Consider the following 17664-nt stretch of genomic DNA (forward strand, 5'->3'; position numbering starts at 1 on the left):
ACGGTAACAGGCCATTTCAGCCCACGAGTCTGTGCTGCCCAACTTACACCCAATTATCCCACACCCTCGGTGCGTTTCGAACGGTGGGAGGAAACTGGGGGAAAACCCATCCAGACACAGGGAGAACATACAAACTCCTTACAGACAGCACGGGACTTAAATCCTGGTCCCAATCATAGTAATAACTCACACTAAATGCTGGAGGAACTCAGCCAGTCTCGCAGCGTTCGTAGGAGGTAAAGATATACTACTGACGTTCGGGCATGAGCCCTTCATCAAGGTACGAGTGAAAATCAGGCAGGTGCCTCCAGTTTCCAGAGTCTTCTGTGTCTCTGTCCTACGTCAGGGCTGGGGATGTGGGGAATGCTTTGAGATTGAAGGGGCAGCTGTTCAAGTCATCTCCTGGCACAGTTTGTACATGAGGAGAGGTTAAACCATCTTTGCCTATACTCTTGGAGAGAAGGATGTCCAAACAAACCAGATGTGGCCCCGGGGCAGATGTCTCACATTAGGGGTGACAGTCTCTGAGAGAGGGGATAGGCCACTTGTAGCTGAGATGAGAAACGTCTTCACTCAGAAGTTTAAGTTCAATGTGGGAGTGAGAAGGGTTCTTTTGCAAGCAGTCCAACACTTCAACTGGAATGTGATGCATCCAGCAGTACATTTTGGAGAGTAGGTGCATGTGAGGGTATCGTGATGGGTGAACAGACATACAGACAGTAGTGATGTGGACAGTGTGAGAGTGCAGGGAGGGGGAACAGAACGGTTGTATGGCAGGGACCAGCTCCCCACAACCTTTTCTCTGTCACTCTCAAATTCTCTAACCAAGATGATGTGAGGTCATTCATATGAAGAAATTTAACTAGCGTGGACATTGAGAGAGTGAGGGGAAGGAGGTCGACTTTTTCTGCTGTGACGTATCCCTCAGGTTGCAGACCATTGTATTTAATTTCCTGTGGGTTTGGTAGTCTGCGGATCATTTGTCTGCAGGCCCCCATAGTAGGGGGCATTACTTGGTCATGGTTGTAGAAAAGGAGGAGTCTGTAGAGCTCGACTGTATCTGAACAGTTCCCTGTGTCTCAGGATCCGATTTTTGGGTGTGCACTGCCGAGCATGTTTCATTGCCTTCCAGGTGCTCTGTAAATCCAATTTGTTGTTGGCATGGCTGTCTGTGCTTTAGAACTAGAATATTACAACATAGTACAGGCCCTTTGGCTCACAATGTTGTGCTGACCCATTATATACCTTCCAAACACCTATTTTTCTTTCACCCATGTGCCTGCCCAAGAGTCTCTTAACTGCCCCTAATATTTCAGCCTCCACCACCACCCCTGCTTCTGCATTTCAAGCATCCACAACTCTGTATAAAAAAAAATCATTATCCCTAATGACTCCCCTAACCTTTCCTCCCCTCACTTTGTACAGCTGTCTTCTGGTGTTTGCTATTCTCACCTTGGGAAATAGGCGCTGGCTGTCCACTCTATCTATTGCCTCTCAGAATCTTGTAGACCTCTATTATGTTTCTTCTCGTCTTTCTTAGCTCCAGAGAGAAAAGCCCCAGCTCTGCTAACCTTGCCTCATAAGACATATTTTCCAATCCAGGCAACATCCTGGTAAATCTCCTCTACCCCCTCTCCATAGCTTCCACATTTTCCTGTAATGAGGTGACCAGAACTGAACACAGTATTCCAAGTGTGGTCTCACCAGAGATTTACAGAGCTTCGACATTAACTTACGACTCTTGAACTCAATCCCCCCCATTATTGAAACCCAGCATACCTTCTTAACTGTCTTATCACCTGCGTGGCATCCTTGAGAGATCTATGGATTTGGACCCTAAGGTCCCTCTGTTCATCCACACTAAAGTAACCGACCATTAACCCTATACTCAGCCTCCTGGTTTGACCTCCAAAATGCATCATCTCACACATCCAGATTGAACTCCATCTGCCACTTTTCTACCCAACTCTGCATCCTGTCTATATCCTTTTGTAACATACAACAGCCTTCAGCACCACCCACAACTCCTCCAACCTTCATATCATCCGCAACCTCACTGACTCATCCCTCTACTTCTTTGTCCAGGTCATTCATAAAAATCACCAGGGGTCCCAGAACCGATCCCTGTGCCAAGGCCTTCTCATGCCCCCTTCTAGCTCTCCTAATTCCTTTCCTAAGTTCCTTCCTGGCTACCATATAATTCTCATGATCCCTTTCTGTTTCCTGCTTCCTCTTAACCAGCTGCCTCACCTGTTTTGTCAACCACAGTTCCCTTTCCTATCATCTTTTCCCTGTCTGTGTGGGACCAACCCCCACGTAACTGATCCCAAAACATCCACATTACTTCTGTACTTTCTCTTGTGAACATCTGTTCCCAATTTACTCTCCCTGGTTCATGCCTCATCCCATCATAATTAGCCCTTCCCCTATTGAATACTTTTCCATTTTGTCTGCTTTTAACCTTGTCCATAGCTATGCTAAAGCTCGGGAAGTTGTGGTCACTATCACCCAAATGCTCCCCCACCGAGAAGTCTGCCATCTGACCTTGTTCATTACCCAGTAGTAGATCCAGTGTGGCCCCTCCTCTAGCCGGCTGATCTACTTACTGTGTTAGAAATCCTCTGTGGACACACCTGACAAATTCTGCACCATCTATCCCTCCTGTTGTCAACATTAGCAAAGTTGAAGTCTCCCATAACAACAACCATTATTTCTGTACCATTCCAAAATCTGCCTACTAACCTGTTCCTCAGTGTCTTGAGGGCTATTTGGGGCTTATAGACAACTTCCTGTACAGTGCACGCTCCCTTCCTATTTCTGACTTTCACCCACACCAAGACAGAGGTCTCTCCCTCTACAGACTCCTCCTTTTCTACAACCATGACCAAGTAATGCTACTTTCCCTCTTTTACATACACCCCTCCATCCTATCCCTTTTAAAACATCTAAACCAACATCTGCATCAACCAACATCGTAATTCCACGTCCTGATCCCTGCTCTGAGTTGATCCCCGTTATTCCTCATACTCCTCGCAGTGAGAGAGACACATTTCCAACCCTCCAACTGACCACATTTCTCCCCTGCCCCATCCTTCCTCACCAACCCACAACCACACACTGCATCAACTTTTCCACCTCTCTGGGACAAGGCAGAGGTTGTGGACCGTGGTCCTACCTCACTGGGGGCAGGGTCAGCAGGGGCTTGCTGGCAGTGTGGAGTGGAGGCAGGACAGCAGGTAGGAAACAGAGCATGCAGCGTCTGTGAAGAGAGAATCGGCCTCTTCCCAGATCCTGCAGAACCAGATGTGGATCAGCTTGTGACACAGCCGCTGATTATCTATCCTCTCTGGAATCTCGGGGAATGGAATGTTCCAGTCAAGGATTATTTTTAAGTAGGAAAGGAATGGAAAACAAATCAGTCGACTTGTGGGAATCTGTGGAGGCGATGACAGTGTAACGGAAAATATGGTTCTGCCTATAGCCCTCATTGTCTGAGAGACAAGTGCTGGGATTAGATAGAGGCAGCAGGGTGGGGGAGAGGGGGGCAGGGTACGAGAGAGGGGACAGGGTGGAGGGGAGGGGACAGGGTGAGGGAGGGGGAGATAAGGGCAATGAGGGGAGCAGAAAGGGGAGGGGATAGGAAGGGGGACAGAGAGGGGGGGATGGGTGGGGGAGAACGGGAGAAGATGGGGGAGAGGGGGCCAGGTGGGGGGTGAGGGGGATGGGGTGGGGGGAAAGGGGCAGGGTGGGTGAGAGGGGGAACAGGGTGGGGGAGAGGGGGACAGGATGGGGGAGGGGTATGGGTAGGGGAGGGGGACAGGTAGGGGAGAGGGGGACATGTTGGGGGGAGAGGCTGCAGGGTGGGAAGACAGGGACAGGTGGGGGAGAGGACGCAGGGTGGGAGAGAGGGTGCAGGGTGGGGGAGAGGGTGCAGGGTGGGGGAGAGGGGGACAGGGTGGGGGAGAGGGGGACAGGATGGTGGAAAGGCTGCAGGGTGGGGGAGAGGGGGCAGGATGGAGGAGAGTCTGCAGGGTGGGGGAGAGTCTGCAGGGTGGGGGAGAGGGGTCAGGGTGGAGGAGAGGGGACAGGGTGGGGAGAGGGCAGGGTGAGGGAGGGGGAGATGAGGGGATAGGAAGGGGGACAAAGAGGGGGACAGGGTGGGGAGGGAGAGGGGGCTGATAAGGGCAGGAAGGGGGAGAGAGGGGGTACAGGGTAGGGGAGGGAAAGGGGGCTGATAAGGGCAGGAAGAGGGAAAAGAGGGGGAGTGGGCAGAAAGAGGGGAGAGGGAGGCGGCTGACAAGCCCATCTGAGGCTCTGATATGTGACGTGATGTTGAGACTGACTGGTGGCTCAATGCAGATAAATGACCTAAACAGGCTCCATGGCCTGTTTGCAGAGATGTTGAGGGCTCTTATGGCTGGGGAGGTCCTGGCTTGTTTGGATGGGCTGAATGTGAAGGCTAGTGGGTGAGGGTGGAGGTAAGTAGTGAGGATGGAGGTGAGGATATCTGTGGCCCCCTTACCCCTCCTTTCCTTGAGGCTCCGCAGCCTCTCTCTCAAGGCACTGCGGCCCCCTCCCCACCCCTCCCTTCCCCTCCCCTCTCACTCCAGCCCATCTCCCTCCCCTCCTCGAGGTGCTGCATCCCCTCTTCTTGCCCCTCCTCCTCCCCCTCCTCAAGGCACCGTACTCCAAAGCTAATTTTTTAAAATTGGAAAGATGGGTTTAAGATACCAACCAAAATGGAATACTGCGTCCCACACAGGAATGTGTTATTATTAGTGAGGCTGGAGACTAAATAGGGGAGGGGAGAGAAGGGGTCTAAAAATGTCGATGCACAAGGTTCCAAGTTGCAGCAGAGCTCCAAAACCAGCCTTGGGCTGGGTCTGACCTGGATTGCAGCGATGTTAAAACCATTCATCATTACACCACAGAAAAAAGGACCTTCAGCCCTTCCAGTCTGTACCAAACTATTATTCTGCCTCTTCTCAGGGACCTGCACCCAGACCATAACTCTCCCCTCTTTAATTTTACTCCATCTGCAAACTTTTGTGTTTTGATCCATACCCCTCCCATCACTGTCCCTGTCTGTATTGAGGCATGGAACATGGCTAGGGAATTGGGGAGGAGCCAGGGGAGTTGAGGTGGCAATGGGGGCAGGAGACTGTTGTGAAGGAGAGAGCCTGGGGCAAAATGGGGCTGAGTTACAAAGTTTTATTCCCAGAGGTAGGTGAGGGTCACTCATTGGAGACCCACAGGAGCTGCTCTGAATCGCCATTAGCAACTCTCACGTCCCCACCCAAGAGAGAGTGGGTACAGATGGAATTGCGGTAGGATTGCCTAGGCATCTGGTCTCAGATCAGGTCTGGCAACAGGGAACTACGGAGCCTTGTCGAGATGCCCACAGCCAGTGGGATAATCTCCGCTGCTTGTTCTGTGGCAAGCCGTCTCAGCAGGCCTGGTGCTAACTGACCTCCTTGGACTCAGAGGGAACCGCTGACCCCCCTCCCCATACTGGTGGCCTTGGTTTGGCCATAGTCCATAAATTAGAGGAGCAATGCCCGATATTTCATTGGGGCACTCGCCAACCGCTGGGATTAACTCCAACCTCCAATTTCTGCTAACCTACTCCCTCCAACCCTTCCCTCTCTATCCCTCCCTCCCCCTGCTTGCAGGTGTGCTCTCCTTCCCTTATCCACCTATTACCAGCCTGTGGGCCAGTGCTCCTCCCCACCATTTTGTTCGAGCACCTGCCAACATTTGTCCATACATTGATGAAGGGCTCAGGCCCAAATCGTTAGTTATGAATCTTTGCTATATAAAATGCACTGTTCGTCCTGCTGAATTTCTCCAGCAGTGTGTGCTTACTTCAAATCATGTGTCTGCAGACGTTCGTGTTTTACTCCCTTTGCTGTTGTCCTGCGTTCACTTTCTCAACACACCCCAGAGACGCAGACTCCGAAACACTTTCACGGCAGCACAGCCACATACAAACAGGAACCTGCATGTACACACACACACACACACACACACACTTTTATTTTCTTGAGATAAATAGCAATTTATAAATCAAAGAATGAGAATGACAAGAAGATTTGGAGCTCAAACTAATCTCTCTCTCTCCTCTCTCTCTCTCTCTCTCCCCCCTCCCTCCCCCCCACCCCCCCCCCACATTCCCTCTCTCACCCCATTTGCTCTTTTCCCCATTCTCTCCCTGTCTTCCCCATCCTCTCTCCATCCACCCCCACCCCACTCTCCCCTCCCCCTTTCGTCCCACTTCTTTCCCCTTCCCTCTTCCCCCTCTTTCCTTTTCATACCTCCCCCAGCTGTGGGAGGTGCGTTGGCCCAGCAGCCAGACCCTGCCCATGGCTGTTCACATGGGAGCTGTTACCCAGCCACAGGAGACCTGCTGGTGGGCCGTCAGGACAGACTGACCGCCTCATCGACCTGTGGGCTCAGGTGGAGGCAGTCCTACTGTATTGTCAGTCACCTACAGGTGAGGAGCGTCTGGGGCTCTTCACCATCTGTGGGAAGGGAGGTATCAGGGAGGTATCCGGTCTGTGAAGGGATGGGGGTGAATGGAGGGGAGGGGCAACATGTGTTGAATTCCTGGAATCTGGAACATTCACCACACAGGCGGCCATTTGGTCCAAAATCTCCATGCTGATCGAAATAGCTGGGCAGCCCGAGCCCACCCTGCAGTTGGTGGCCCAAGGGTTATGTTTCGTACACGTGCCCATACTGTAATGGTGACAAAGGTCCTCCCCCCTCTGCAACCATTTATCCCCCATTCCCCTCCCCACTTTCCATCACTGATTTACCTGCTGCATATTGGCCATGCTCCGATTTTCCTGCTGTCCATTGACTGAGCCCCAATTGCCCGCTGTCCATTGGCTGGGCCCTGCTGTGCCTGCTCCCTATTGGCTGAGATTTGATTCTCCCACTGCCCATTGACTGGGCCATAATTTGCCTGCTGCCCATTGGCCGGGCCTTGATTTGCTCACTGCCCATTGGCTGAGCCCTGATTCTCCTGCTGCCCATTGGCCAAGCTCTGATTTCCAGCTGCCCATTGGCTGGGCCCTGATTTCCCACTGATGGGCTAACTCTTAGGTCTGTTTTATCTCCCACAGGATGAGAAGAAGTGTTTTACGTGTGACTCCCGCAGACCATACGATCGAGTACGCAACCCCAACAGCCACAGGGTGGAGAATGTGGTCACTACCTTTGCCCAGTACCGCAAGGAGTCCTGGTGGCAGTCAGAGAACGGTGAGGCCACGTCTCAATGCACTGGTGTGGGCACTGGCGCTCGAGGCCTTGGCTCAGCTACCACAACTTGAGCCACTGGGACTTGACACATGGGCATGCGAAGCACGGGCACTGCAACTGGGTGTGCACTCAAGGCACTGGTGCAAGAGGTCCTGGCGTGGGCACTAGCACTCCCTATGGAGTCCTGACAAGGGGTGCTGGTACCCAGTCTGTGCCTGAGGGCCTCAGAGGCTGAGCTACCTTTGGATGGGATGGGTTCCTTCATGGGAAAGAGGACTGGTTATTCGACCCATCGAGTTTGTTCTGCCATCCCATTCTCTGCGCTTTCCACATAATTCCCTTCCCTTGCAAAAATGTGTCCAACATTTAATGAGGCTGCCTGCTTCCTCAGGGAATCCCATAGAATTGCCTCTACCTTATCTATCCCTTTCATAATTTTGTATTTTTCTATCGGATACCACTGAGTACAGTCCCAGATGACTCAAAACTTCAGCACTGGAGCCAACAATGAACCTCCTCTGCACCGCCTCCAAAGCCAGCCTATCCTTTTTCCAGTGAGGAGACCAGACCTGCATGCAGTCCTCCAGTACACAAGAGCTTACGACAGAAGAGCAGAAGTAGGCCATTCAGCCCATCACATCTGCCCTGCTAGTCAATCATGAGCTGGTCCATTTTCCCGCTCAACCCCATTACCCGGCCTCCTCCCCATAACCTTTGATGCCCTGGCCAATCAAGAACATCTTTTTGTACAGTGGCTGCAGAACTTCCCTGTGCTTGAATTCGATCTCTCCACCAATGACAGCCAACGTCCCATTTTCCTTCTTGGTTACCTGCAAGCCCCCCAGGTCTCTGCACAACAGCACGCAACAGTCTTTCACCATTTAAACCAGTTAAATATTATCCACGACGAGGCCCTGCTGCTGGGTCGTAGCAACCTGAGGTAAATATTTTCCAGCTCCAGGGACTTACCAATTTTTAAGAAGATCCAGCACTTACTCTTTCTTAACCTTAACATGCTCCAGCACATAAAATTGTTCTCTACTGCCCTCACATTGACCAAGGTCTCTCTGTTTCTGATGAACACCAAAGCAAAGTATTAATTCAAGTCCTCTCCAACCTCCTCCACCTCCAGACACTTTACCCCCTTTATCCTTAACTCCACTCTGGTCATCATTCTGTTCTTCACGTTCGCATAGAAAGCCTTAGGGGTTTCCTTAATCCTACGTGCCAAGGCCACCTTGTGCTCCCTTCTAGCTCTCCTACGTCCTTTCTTGTTTCTTCCTGGCGACCATATAATTCTCATGAGCCCTTCCTGACTTTTACTTCCTAAACCTTCTGGATGCTTCCTTCTTCCTCTTAGCTCCCTGTATCACCTCTTTTATCAACCATGGTTTCCTTTTCCTACCATCTTTTCCCTGTTTCAGTGGGACAAATTTATCCTAAACCCCACGTAAGTGGTCCTGAGATATGTTCCACATTACCTCTGTACTTTCTCCCGAGAACATCTGTTTCCAATATACTCTCCCTCATCCCATTATAATTAGCCCTTCCCCTATTGAATACTTTCCCATTTTGTCTACTTTTAACCTTGTCCATAGCTATGCTAAAACTTGGGGAGTTGTGGTCACTATCACCAAAATGCTCCCCCACCGAGAAGTCTGCCACCTGATCAGGTTCATTACCCAGTACTAGATCCAGTGTTGCCCCTCCTCTGGCCGGCTGGTCTATGTACTGTGTCAGGAATCCTTTGTGGACACACCTGACATATTCTGCCCCATCTATTCCTCTTGCAGTCAGGCGGTGCCGGTCAATACTTGGAAAGTTGAAGTCTCCGATAACAGCCTGTTATTTTTGCACCATTCCAAAATCTGCCTACTGACCTGTTCCTCAATGTCCCGAGGGCTATTTGGATCTTATAGACAACTCCCAGTACAGTGAACACTTCCTATTTCTGACTTCCACGCACACCGAGACAGTGGATTCTCCCTCTACCACGTCCTCCCTTTCTACAGCTGTGATCCCTGACCAGTAATTCTTTCTACATCCCAGATCCCATCCTATTCCTTCTAAAACTCCTAAACCCATGCTCAAAGTTCATCACCCTTATTCCTAACACTCCTTGCACTGGAGTGAACACGTTTCAAACCGTCCAACTGATAACATTTGAGCTCCCTCCACTGCCTGCCCTTCCTCACCATCTCTCTACAGTGCACACTGCATTGACCTTTCCACCATCTGCTCTATGCTCTACCCCTCTCATTCTGGTACCCACGCCCCTGCCAAACTAGTTTAACCCCTCCCCAACAGCTCCAGCAAACCTGCCCGCGGGATGTTGGCTCCTCTCCAGTTCTATGGGCAGCACGGTGCTATTATAACACCAACGACCCGGGTATGAATCCTGCACTGTCTGTAAGGAGTTTGCACATTCTCCCCATGACCTGCACGGGTTTCCTCCGGGGGCTCCGGCTTCTGCCCACACTTCAGAAGTTCCAGGGTTGGAGTTTAATCAGGGTGGCAGAGGCTCGTGAGCCTAAATATGTCTGCATTTAAATTTAAAAGTTATGACATTGGCTGCCTTCTGGAGGCAGCGCTTCATGTGGATGTCTTCAAGGGGTACAAGATCGGTGCCCCTGATAGACTTGGCTCGGTTCGCCATTTCCTGCAGCCTTGTGTGTTGCTGGGAAGCAATGAGGGGAATGTGGGGAGTATAAAATAGTCTAGTGTGCCTGGCTGTTCGGATGTTGGCCCCGACTCGATGGGTCGAGGGTCTGGTTCCTGGTGTGCGACCTTCCAAGACAACAGCCTCTCTGTTGGCCTTGTGTTTTCCAAGAGCTGGTAACTGAGGCTGTTGTGTGTCCACGTGCCTTGGGGAGGGGGTTCAGACACTGCTGCATCCAGCCCCAGCTGGATGTCAGTAGGTCAGAGCCGGTGTCCCAGCTGTTAACAGTGGGAGCAGTGTGTGGGAAATCTCCACCCCCGGATCCTGGCACTTGTGGCTTCCTGCTCCTCCCGGAATGTGTGTGACCTTTGAATGGTGGCTGTGCTCACACTGAGGCCTGGTTCAGGGATTGGCTGGTGGGGTGATGGGGGGGGGGAGTTGGAGAGGGGGTGTCACAGAGAGCGGTTATGATGGAAAGGGGGTCAGGGAGAGGGGATGTCATGGAGAGGGAGACCTTGGAGAAGGGAAGTCCCATGGTGGAGGGGGCTCACAGAGACAGTGGTTCACAGAGAGGGGGCTCAAGAAGAGAGGGGTCAGGTAAGTGGGGGAGGAGAGCGAGGCCTCAGAGAGACAGGCTCCGAGAAGGGTCATGAGAAGTTGGTGGAGTGCTCAGTAAGGAGGGGACTAGGTGGGGACCATGATCCTTGCTCTGTTCTGTGCTAATGTTGAAGGCAGAGCTGTTTTAACAGGATTGGGTGGATCCATCACAGTGACCCAGGACACAGTGTGCATCCAGTGGTGTTCCTTAGCCCAGTGCAATCCAATGGGGTGATTCTGGGGCCCAGTGTGCATCCAGAGGTGGGTTTATGGGTCCAGTGTGGATCCCGTGGTATGTTCTTAGGCTGTGTGTTGATCCAATAATGTGGGGTTTTTTTTGTACAGTATGGGTCCAGTGGTGTGCTCCTGGGTGGTGTGTTGACCAAGTGATTTTTTTTTGTCCAGTGTGAATCTAGTGTGTTCTAAGGCTGTGTGTTGATATAGTGATGTGATATTTTGGTCCAATGTGGATCCAGTGGTGTGTTCCTGGGCTGTATGTTGATCCAGTGTTTTTTTTTGTCCAGTGTGGATCAAGTGGTGTGTTCCTGGGTGGTGTGTTGGTCCAATTATGTTGTTTCTTGTCCAATGTGGATCCAGTGGTGTGTTCCTGGACTGTGTGTTGATCCAGTGATGTGGGATTTTGGTCCAGTGTGGATCCAGTGGTGTGTTCCTAGGCTGTGTGATGATCCAGTGATGTGGGATTCTGGTCCATTGTGGATCTAGTGATGTTTTCCTGGGTGGTGTGTTGATCCAGTGATGTAGGGTTTTTTTTGTGTGTCCAGTATGGGTCCAGTGGTGTGTTCTTGGGTGGTGTGTTGATCCAGTGATGTTTTTGTCCAGTGTGAATCCAATGGTGTGTTCGAAGGCTGTGTGTTGACATAGTGATGTGATATTTCGGTTCAGTGTGGATCCAGTGGTGTGTTCCTGGGCTGTGTGTTGATCCAGGGATGGTTTTTTGGTCCAGGGTGGATCAAGTGGTGTGTTTCTGGGTGGTGTGTTGGTCCAGTGATGTTTTTTGTCCAATGTGAATCCAGTGGTGTGTTCCTCGGCTGTGTGTTGATCCAGTGATGTTTTTTTTTGTGTCCAGTGTGGATCTAGTGGTGTGTTCTTGGGAAGTGTGTTGATCCAGTGATGTGTGTTTTTTTTGTGTCCAGTGTGTATCCAATTATGTGTTTCTGGATGGTGTGTTGGTCCAGAGATATTGTTCTTGTCCATTGTGGATCCAGTGGTGCATTCCTAGGCTGTGTGTTGATCCAGCGATGTGAGATTTTGGTCCAGTGTGGATCTAGTGATGTGTTCCTGGGTGGTGTGTGATCCAGTAATGTGGTTTTTTTCCCCCTCTAGTGTGGATCCAGTGGTGTTTTTTTTTTCTCCAGTGTGGATCCAGTGGTTTCTTGGGCAGTGTGTTGATCCAATGATGTGTTTTTTTGGGGGTCCAGTATGGATCCAATGGTGTGTTCCTGGGTGGTGTGTTGGTCCAGTGATGTAGTTTTACTTGTCTGATGTGGATCCAGTGGTGTGTTCCTAGGCTGTGTGTTGATCCAGTGATGTGGGATTTTGGTCCAGTGTGGATCCAGTGGTGTGCTCCTGGGCTGTGCATTGATCCAGTGATGTGTTTTTGTCCAGTGTAGATCCAGTGGTGTGTTCCTGGGCTGTGTGTTGATCCAGTGAAGTAGGGTTTTTTTTTTGGTTCAGAGTGGATCCAGTGGTGTGTTCCTGGGCTGTGTGTTGATCCAATGGTGTGGTTTTTTTTGTCCAGTGTGGATCGAGTGGTGTGTTCCTAGGCTGTGTGTTGATCCAGTGTGCCATCAAGTGGTGAAGCCCTTGACATTTCAGGGGCTAACGAATTTGTTCCCCCGCAGGAGTATCTAATGTTCACATCCAATTGGACCTGGAGGCGGAGTTCCACTTCACCCACCTCATCATGACCTTCAAGGTTAGTGGGATGGGGCCAGGAGGGGATTGGGGAGCAGGTAGGGGGTGGAGGGGCAGTGGGGGAGTGCGGGTGGAACATTAAGCGAGTGGCAGAAGTAAGGGGTGAAGGGGACCATGAGGGGTGTTTGGGATGAGTGAGGTGAATGTGGGAAGATAGGGCAGTGAGGGGTGGGTCAGGGGGGTCAAAGGTCAGGGGTTCAATGGGTCATGGATCAGTCAGGGGTTAGTGGGGTAGGTCAGAGGATGGGCCAGGAGGTCAGGAGGTGGGCCAGGGAGTCAGGGGGTGGGTCAGGGTGGTCAGGAGCTGGGCAGGGGTCAGGGGGTTGGTCAGTGTTAAGAGGTGGATCCGGGAGAGGGTCACAGTGACTTTCCAACTGGCATTGCCTCCACAGACCTTCCGACCAGCTGCCATGGTGATCGAGCGGTCATCAGACTTTGGCCACTCCTGGCAGGTGTACCGTTACTTCAGCCATGACTGCGCAACGGACTTCCCTGGCATCGATCATGGCCCGCTCAGGCACGTGGACCAAGTCATCTGTGAATCACGCTACTCTGACATCGAGCCCTCCACTGAGGGGGAGGTGAGGGGTCACCATGAGGGAGGTGCTGGGGTCACTGATAGAGAGGGTTCACAGGGAGAGAGGTGAGGAGTCACCAGGAAGAGGGGGTCACTGGGGCAGAGGGGTCTGGGGTTCCCCCGGCTCCATGTGCCTCTGGTCAACGTGGTTCGGTCACTCACCTACCGTTTAATAAAGAATAATCACACCCCTTTTCCCACTGAACCAGATGAGCAAAGCAGGAGAACTGTGGTCAGTGTTCCCTTCAGCAATGGCCTGCAGTGTTGCAATGGCCTGCAGTGTTTCCATGGCCTCTCCACCAGCCCTTACACAGAAACATGAATCGGGGAGAGTGGCGGTCACACAGGAGGGACTCTGAGCATGGGTGGTCTGATGGGGGAATGGGGAGGAGGGCCGCGGGAAAAATGACTGACTCGGGGGTGGGAGGGAATGGCGCTCAGCTGCAGAGGGACCTGTGGGGAAGGAAGGTGCTGCAAAGTAGGGTGCCCGGGGACGACCTCTCTCCTGAACAAGCAGGTGGGAGTCACTGTCCTTTATTCCCCCTGGTCTGTGGTCTGATGGGAGGTGCCTTGTCTTTGCAGGTGATCTTCAGAGTGCTGGACCCTGCCATTCCTATCGACGATCCTTACAGCCCGCGCATCCAGAGTATGTTAGGGTACCGGCCTTCAGCTCGGGGAGGGGAGGCCAGCCAGGGCTGGGGGAGACAAGGGGAAGGGTGGAGGGACATAAGAGGCACGCGAGGGAAGGGGGAAAACATGAGGTCAAGAGGAAACGGGGGTAGGGAGTTGAGGGTTCATGCCAGAGACATGGTGGGAGATATGTAAGGTGAGTGAGCAGTTCTGGTTCCATCACTCTGGACATCGTGGTCCACTCTTCCATCCTTGCGACTAAAGGCCACACCATGGATGGGACCAATCAACTCAAGCAAATGGGACTGGGTCGGTCAACGGCTTGGTCAGCATGGAGGAGTTGGGCTGAAGGGGCTGCTGTAAAACTCCATGACACACCAAGGCCTTCCCTTTCAGCAACTGCAAGCCACTGCCTCAGGACCCAAGCACTCCCTGCTGAAACAGCAACTCACACCTCTTCCTGTGCAGGGTTCACACTGGGCAAAGACACAGACCCTCGCTTCCCCCGAGGGGCCCTGAGACCCTTTGCAGGGGGTTGGACCCAGGCCATATAGAATTCTGCTGGTGTCAGGTTTGGGGAAGGGTTGGTCACCCTCCCCTCAACCCCCCCCACAACCACTGCTGGCTCTCTGACTGCCTTGGTCCTGCCGAATCCCTCTTGAACAGATCGATGTCACAGTTCCCTTTCAGACCGATGTGATGTCAGGAGACCTGTCAGTCTCTAACCTATCTCCAAATATCACCAGCACCAATATAGACTGTCAGGGGGGTGGGGAGAGAGGGCAAACGTTGGAACACTGAGATCTTGGATAGGAGGCATCCACAGAAGCCTTTGAATAGTTTCACACACAGGGCCTTAGTTCAATAAATGCAGCTGTATGAACGAGGAGGCCATTCGTCCCATCTACCCCTACTATTCACTCAGGGTCATTGTGGATTTGATTATAACCCACTCGCATCGCTGTCTACTCCAGAAACTCTGTCCTTCCCTCATCAAGAATCACGAGACAAAGGAGCGGTAATGACCATTCGGCCCATCAAATCTGCTCCTTGGTTTTTCCCAGACTCTGCACCCACCCACCCCTTGAGGAAGTGAAGCAAAGAGTCTCCACCCTCAGGGAGAAGAAATTCACCTCCAAGTTCACAGTGCCACAGGTTGTTCTGTGAGCAGATCATGGGAAATCTCATACATAGTACAGGAGGACTGGATCAGTTGGGACGGAGCAAAAGCAACAGAACTTGGGGGTTCATTCTGGAGCCCGATAATGACGGGACTGAAACTGTTCATGAATTTTCTTCCTGACTGGAGTGGGGGGGGGCAGGGGGTGAAGAGGGTGTGGCTGGGGTGGGACAGATCTTTTAACATGATGCCTACTTTATCAAGGCAGCGGGAGGTGTAGATGGAGTCGATGGAGGTAGAGGTGGGGGGGGGGGTGCAGTCATGGAGTCGCTGGAGGTTTTGTGACGAATCTTTTCACCCGTCTGAGGAAGTGGAGGCCCCTTTGCTTCAATTGGTGACCCCTGACTTAATAACAGTGACCACTTGTTCTCATTGATCCTGAAAGAGGAGACGTCCTCTCCACACCCACCCTGTCGAGAACCCTCAAGACCATCTGTTGTCCCCCTTTTAGCCTCAGTCTGTCTCAACTTCCCTCGCGGGATGACCTTCCGTTCCTCGGTAAACCTTGCAATAATTTCCCATGCATCAACACCTTTTGTGTGAGATAAGTACTCCAGATGTGACCTTGCATCTCAAGATCGAACGGAGAACATTCCAGCACAGTACAAGCCCACAATGTTGCGCAGACCGACGTAGACCTGCTCAAAATTGAAGTCTTCCCTCTCTCACACCCATAATCGTTTATTTTTCTGACATCCGTGTTAGTCTTTTAAATGTCCTTATTGTTCCAGCCTCCACTTCCACCCCTGCTAATGCATTCCAGGCACCTACAACTCTGCGTATTTTTTAAAAACCATGCTTCAGAATCGGGTTTATTGTCATGAATATGTTACAAAATGTGCTGTTTTGCAGCAACAGTATTATGGATTTTTTTTGTAGGTAACAGGCCCTCCCCAGCCCATGAGCCCTTGTTCCTAAATACACTGATTCACCTACATCTTTATGTTTTTCAAGGTGAAAGTGCTGCAATAAATTACATTTCCGTAAATATATATTTAAAGATAGAAAAGAAAGCACGTCAGCACCTCTACTTCCTCAGGAGTTTGCAGAGGTTTGACGTGACATCGAAACCCTGGCATATTCCAACAGAGGTGTGGTGGAAAGTGTGCTGACCGGCTGCATCACGGTCTGGGATGGGGACACCAATACTCTTGAGTGTAAAGCCCTGCAAAAGGTCATGGACACAGCCCAGTTCATCACAGGCAAACCCTCCCCACTATTGAGAACATCTACAGGGAATGCTGCAGTTGGAGAGCAGCAACAATCATCAAAGACCCACATCACCCAGGACACGCTCTGTTCTCATTGCTGCCATCAGGAAAGAGGTATCAGTGCCACAAGACTCGCACCCCCCAGGTTCAGGAACAGCTGCTCCCTCTCCACCATCAGACTCGTCAATGACAAACTCAGACAGGGACTTACTTTGGCACTTCATTGATTCTTTTTTAATTCCCTGTTTTGCACCCAGTTTGTTTTCATTTGTTATCTGTTTAGTTCTTTTATTTGTTTACATGTGTACGTTGTGTAGTTTTTTTTTGGCCATACTGCCCCACCCACAGGAAAAAGAATCCCGGTTGTATGAGATGTTGTGTCTGTACTCTGACAATAAATCCAAAATCAGAATCAGAAAAGAGGAGAAAGCGAGGCAGTGTCTGTGGTTCATTGTCTGTTCAGGAATCTGCTGGCGGAGGGAAAGAAGCTGTCCTTGTGCCGCTGGCTGTTCATCTTCAGGCTCCTGTACCTTCTTCCTGATGGTAGCAGTGTGAAGGGGGCATAGACTGGTGGGGTGAGGGTCCTTGAGGATAGAGGCTGCCATCTTAAGGCCCACCTCTTAGAGATGTTCTCGATGGATTGGTGCCTGTGGTGGTGCTGGCTGAGATCAGAACCCTCTGTAGCATCTTCCTGTCCTGAGCATTTGCACCTCCATGATGCAACCAGTCAGAAAACTCTCCACAGTAAGCCTGTAGATATCTCACCCTGGGGGAAAAGGTGGTGCTGTCCACCCTATCTATGCCTAATAATCATGTCGACCTCCATTATGTCACTGAAATGTGACCATGCAACTCCAGGTGTGATTGAACCAAAGCTAACATCCTGTGTAGCTGAAATATAACGTCCGGCATTTGCCCGCATAACTCCCACAGTGATCATTGCCCCACTTCTCTCCGACAGGCAGAATCTCCCTCATTTCCACCCCCCCCCCTTCTCGTTGCAGATCTGTTGAAGATTACCAACCTGCGTGTGAACTTGACCAAACTGCGTACCCTGGGGGACAACCTGTTGGACTCGCGTCATGAGATCAAGGAGAAGTACTACTATGCAGTGTACGAGCTGGTGGTGCGCGGGAACTGCTTCTGCTATGGCCACGCCAGCAGGTGCGCCCCCATCGCCGGCGTGTCGGGGGGCATTGAAGGAATGGTACGCACACCCCACCGCTGGGAGGTGGCCAGGCCTGGTCTGGGTCCACCGGCAGGGCTTGACGGGAGGGAGATGCACTCTGACGGAGGTCCAAGATGTAGGGAGCCCCTCTGGGTGGTGGTAGAACATCCAAATGTTCAGCTCAGGGACAGGCCCTTCAGCCCACACCCTACTGGATCTCTGCTGCCTGATCCCATCCTCCTCCTCCCTGCATATTCGTGGGTCTATCTAGAAGCTTCTGAAATACTCCTGTTGTACCTGCTTCCACCAATTTGTTAGTTTTTATTAACGTACTGTAGCAGCAGCTACTCTGCTCCTGCAATAACAAACACAACCAGACGGTTGAACTCAGTGAGCAGACTAGTTTATTGCAGGCTGCTGGGATGCACTTATACTCCCAGCCCG

At 51.5% G+C, this 17664-nt stretch overlaps 1 protein-coding gene across 1 annotated transcript in view; it reads left to right on the forward strand.

The window, feature by feature from the left end:
• The window catches only part of LOC138764100 (laminin subunit beta-2-like), a 105959-nt gene that overhangs the window by 4851 nt on the left and 83444 nt on the right, over nt 1-17664 (forward strand). Inside the window, exons 2-7 of the mRNA XM_069939475.1 lie at nt 6324-6493; nt 7128-7263; nt 12382-12455; nt 12847-13035; nt 13614-13677; nt 17057-17259. Of these exons, the coding sequence (XP_069795576.1) occupies nt 6324-6493; nt 7128-7263; nt 12382-12455; nt 12847-13035; nt 13614-13677; nt 17057-17259 (836 nt within the window). The remainder of the gene's footprint in view (nt 1-6323; nt 6494-7127; nt 7264-12381; nt 12456-12846; nt 13036-13613; nt 13678-17056; nt 17260-17664) is intronic.

This window comes from Narcine bancroftii, chromosome 5 (assembly GCF_036971445.1).
Source record: "Narcine bancroftii isolate sNarBan1 chromosome 5, sNarBan1.hap1, whole genome shotgun sequence".
NCBI classification, from domain to species: Eukaryota; Metazoa; Chordata; class Chondrichthyes; order Torpediniformes; family Narcinidae; genus Narcine; species Narcine bancroftii.